The 3,737-nt window shown below is 39.6% G+C and overlaps 1 protein-coding gene across 1 annotated transcript; it reads right to left on the bottom strand.

Annotated features, from left to right (window-relative positions):
• Nucleotides 1-1,846: 1,846 nt before the first annotated feature.
• LOC114410684 lies at nucleotides 1,847-2,368 on the bottom strand. Its single transcript, XM_028374630.1, has one exon. It carries the CDS (start codon nucleotides 2,366-2,368, stop codon nucleotides 1,847-1,849), a length of 522 nt encoding a protein of 173 aa, XP_028230431.1.
• Nucleotides 2,369-3,737: the final 1,369 nt, after the last annotated feature.

Here is a 3,737-nt window from a genome sequence, read left to right as displayed (position 1 = left end):
ATTCCTTGCATTTTATAGTTTTTAGCATAAAAGTTTAGTTTAAATTTTGTTTGAAATTATCACTCATACATGTTTTCTCAACAATGCTTCGATTCTGAACTTAATTCAGGCTAATATTAGTTCCCTGTGTTCGATACTCGGATTCATCTGTTTTAAATTTTTAATACTTGACGATTCGATGCGCTTTCTGGTAAACCCCCATTGAAATTTCCTTGAGACATAAATAAACAAAAAGTAACTGCATTGGGGAGTCAACACACACCTTATAAAATCTACTCACGCGCTTAGCGTTTGAACACAAAATATTTTTTCTGCGGAATGGGCTTAGTGAGCAGGCTTGCTAAGCGCAATTCCACAAATTTTTAAAACATAGAAAGATTAGCGCTTAGTGCATCGAGGCGCGCTTAGCGCAACTACTATACTAGACAACACAGGCTTAGCGAGCAGGCTCGCTAAGTCCAATTCTAAGAAATTTAAAAACAAAGACATAATAGCTCTTAGCGTGACATGCACACTTAGCGCCCAACAAAAACAAAAATATCCTAAGTGTCTAATTCACAATACTCACTTAGCACACAACCGCGCTTAGCGCGTTCATCTTGGAAATCTAGAATCTTCAACAGAACCGATGAAGTCGCTTAGTGCAGTAAGGCGCTTAGCGCGTTCATCGTGATTTCCAGAAAACTAGGGGCTTCTAACCCCTTCTCATAGGCCCTTATTGGGCCATCAAACCCTAATAAAAAAAAGCACATTATGACTACAATACATCCCTAAAGCTATTCTAACTAACAACTAACCTAACACTAAGCATAAACAAAAATTCTACCTAACAATCACTAAGTTATCTAACCTAAGGTTGAAAACTTAGAAAGAAATTGAAGTAAAGTAAAGAAACTTACTTGGATTGTGCAGATGAATGCAAAGAATAGAAAAGGTGTACAAATGCAGGGAGATGAAGCAAGGTGAGGGCAGATGCAGTGAATGCCCTTAATGCACAACAAGAGTGAAATGGTAACTGCCTAAGGCAAGTACCTTATAATTTTTGGCAGTTTCATATGGTGTGCTTAGCGTGTCCATATGACGTTTGAGTTTTAAAAGCCCCTGCACTTAGTGCATCTGCTTGCTAAGCCCAATTCAAAATGTTAAAATTCCAAAGAAGCTTTTGGGCTTAGCGCGCAAGGTCGTGCTTAGCGGGTATTGCATCTTTGATTGGTCCTGCAACTTGCGCTTAGCCGCCAAAGGCTGCGCTTAGCGAATTAATGCTTATTAAATGCATTAGTGGCCCGCACTTAGCGTAATTCTAATAATTGCAATTATAGAGAAGGAATTGCTCTTAGCGAGCATTCGCGCTAAGCCCAATTCAAAAGAATTAAAATCAAGAGAGGTTTTTGGGCTTCGCACTAAGCACTCGCTTAGCGGGACCATCCAGCTAATGATCAGGGGTCAAGGCGCTTAGTGTGAACAACAACTCGCTTAGTGCGTCAAGGAAATGGCGCTTAACGCGAGGGCTGCACTTAGCGCGTGGACCACAGAAAATTTTCTAAGTTATTCTTCTGTCCATCTCTTCACAAAACTTGTAAACCGCTTTTTCAATACTAAACATGTTGAAAACACACAATCACAAGCAATCTAACTGAACTAGAATGCAAGAAAAACAAAATTAAAAAGGGCTGGGTTGCCTCCTAGTAAGCACTCTTTTAACGTCATTAGCTTGATACATAGTTCTTTGTTATCCTGGATCAATCTTGGTTCTCTCCTTCAGAACCTTCTCATCAAACTCCTTCAACTGTAAACAAATATTCTGGTCCAGCAATTTTCTTTACTCATTAAATAGATCAAAGCTGATCTATTGGTCTTGAATACCCATTTCTAACTTTTTCTTCCCCATGTCCACTACACAACTTGCAGTAGACATAAATGGATGTCCCAAAATTAAGGGAATATCTGCATCTTCCTCAATGTCCATTACAACAAAGCCAGCAGGAAAGATAAGATGCTTGACCCGAACCAGAACATCCTCAATCACTCCATAAGGTCTGGTGATGGAGCGATCTGCTAACTGTAAAGTCATCCTAGTCGGCATTATCTCCAACTCTCCAAGTCTCCGGCACATGGAAAGCGGCATCAAATTAATACTGGCTCCCAAATCAATAAGAGCTTTGCCAATAGAAACTTCACCTATAGAACAAGGTATAGTGACGCTGCCTGGATCTTTATGTTTTGGTGGAAGGAAACGATGAATTACGGTGCTGCAGTTTCCCTCCACAACTATGGTGTCACTATGGATGTACTTGTTTTTCCTAGTTAGCATGTCTTTCAGAAATTTAGCATAGAACGACATCTGCTGTAGAGCTTCTACAAAGGGCATGGTAATTTCTAGCTTCTTGAAAATATCCAGAAATCTAGCTAGATGTCTTTCTTTGTCCTTCCAAGAAGGTACCAAAGGATATGGTACTTCTCTCCCTTCAGCTGAAGATGCTTCTTTCTTTTTCTCTCTAGCACACTCACTCTTGCTTTTTCTCTTCTCTTATTTTCTCTCTTTTGCTTTTTCCTTTTTCTCATTTTTTTCATTTTCTTTTTCTTTCTCTTTCTCTTTTTCTTTTTCATTTTCCTTCTTTTCCTTCTTGCTTATTTATTTTTCACTCACAATTATTGGTATCTTCTTCTGCTGCTCATGTTTTACTTCCACTTCTTCCTCAGTCTCACTCAAAGGTTCCACCACTGGGTCAATTGCCAGGGTGAGTTCTCCACTGTCCCTGTTGCTGAGTATAGTGCTGGCCATGTGAAAATCCAGAATACCCACCTGCATTAAAGTTTGATCTTGGCTAGTTCCCCATATAGTTCACTTCATGTGATGTATCTTAAGTGGAAATACAACAGCCAGATTCGTGAGCTCCACCACATATAGCACAACCTGCAACCTGCAAAACAGAAGAAGGTGAAGGTTGTCCAAAATGTAATTTGGTTCCCCATATAGTTCACTTCATGTGCTGTATCTCAAGTGGAAATACAACATCCAGATTTGTGAGCTCCACCACATATAGCACAATCTGCAACCTGCAAAACAGAAGAGGGTGAGGGTTGTCCAGAATGTAATTGGGTTGGCAACTTACTCAATGTTTCTGTCAATACCTCAAGTTGCTTGGACAATAGCTTGTTTTGTGCCAACAATGCGTCCTATGATGAAAGCTCTAGCAGGCTTCTTTTGGTTGGAATGTGTGCTCTATCATGCAAGATTGCATGGTCACTAGCAGACATATTCTCAATCAATTCTATAGCTTCTTCAGGGGTCTTCAATTTTATTTTTCCCTCTGCAGAAGCATCTAAAATTTGCTTGGCTTGTGGCCTTAACCTGTCAATCAAAATATTGAGCTGGATTGGTTCTGAAAATCCATGAGTAGGCGTCTTTCTTAGTAACCCATGAAATCTTTCCAAATCCTCACTCAAAGACTCGTCTGGAAATTGATGAAAGGATGAGATGGCAGCTTTTCCTTCAGCAATCTTGGACTTTGGGAAGTATTTCTTCAAGAATTTTTCAACCACTTCATCCCAAGTCTTAAGACTAACCTTTAAATGAATGGAGCCATCTTTTTGCCTCTCCAGACAAAGAAAATGAAAACAAGATCAATCAAACAGCATCCTCAGGCACACCAACTATTATGACAGTATTGCATATCTCAATATAAGTAGCTAGATGTGCATACGGGTCTTTATTGGGTAGACCATGAAACAAAATG

The sequence above is a fragment of the Glycine soja genome, chromosome 4 (genome assembly GCF_004193775.1).
Source record: "Glycine soja cultivar W05 chromosome 4, ASM419377v2, whole genome shotgun sequence".
Taxonomy (NCBI): domain Eukaryota; kingdom Viridiplantae; phylum Streptophyta; class Magnoliopsida; order Fabales; family Fabaceae; genus Glycine; species Glycine soja.
Note: the sequence above shows the minus strand (reverse complement) of the source record. Positions and strands in the feature narration are given on the sequence as shown.

What these genes read in the sequence shown, in the direction of transcription:
- LOC114410684 (XM_028374630.1), bottom strand. Translation starts at nt 2,368, where the DNA reads ATGCCCTTTGTAGAAGCTCTACAGCAGATGTCGTTCTATGCTAAATTT.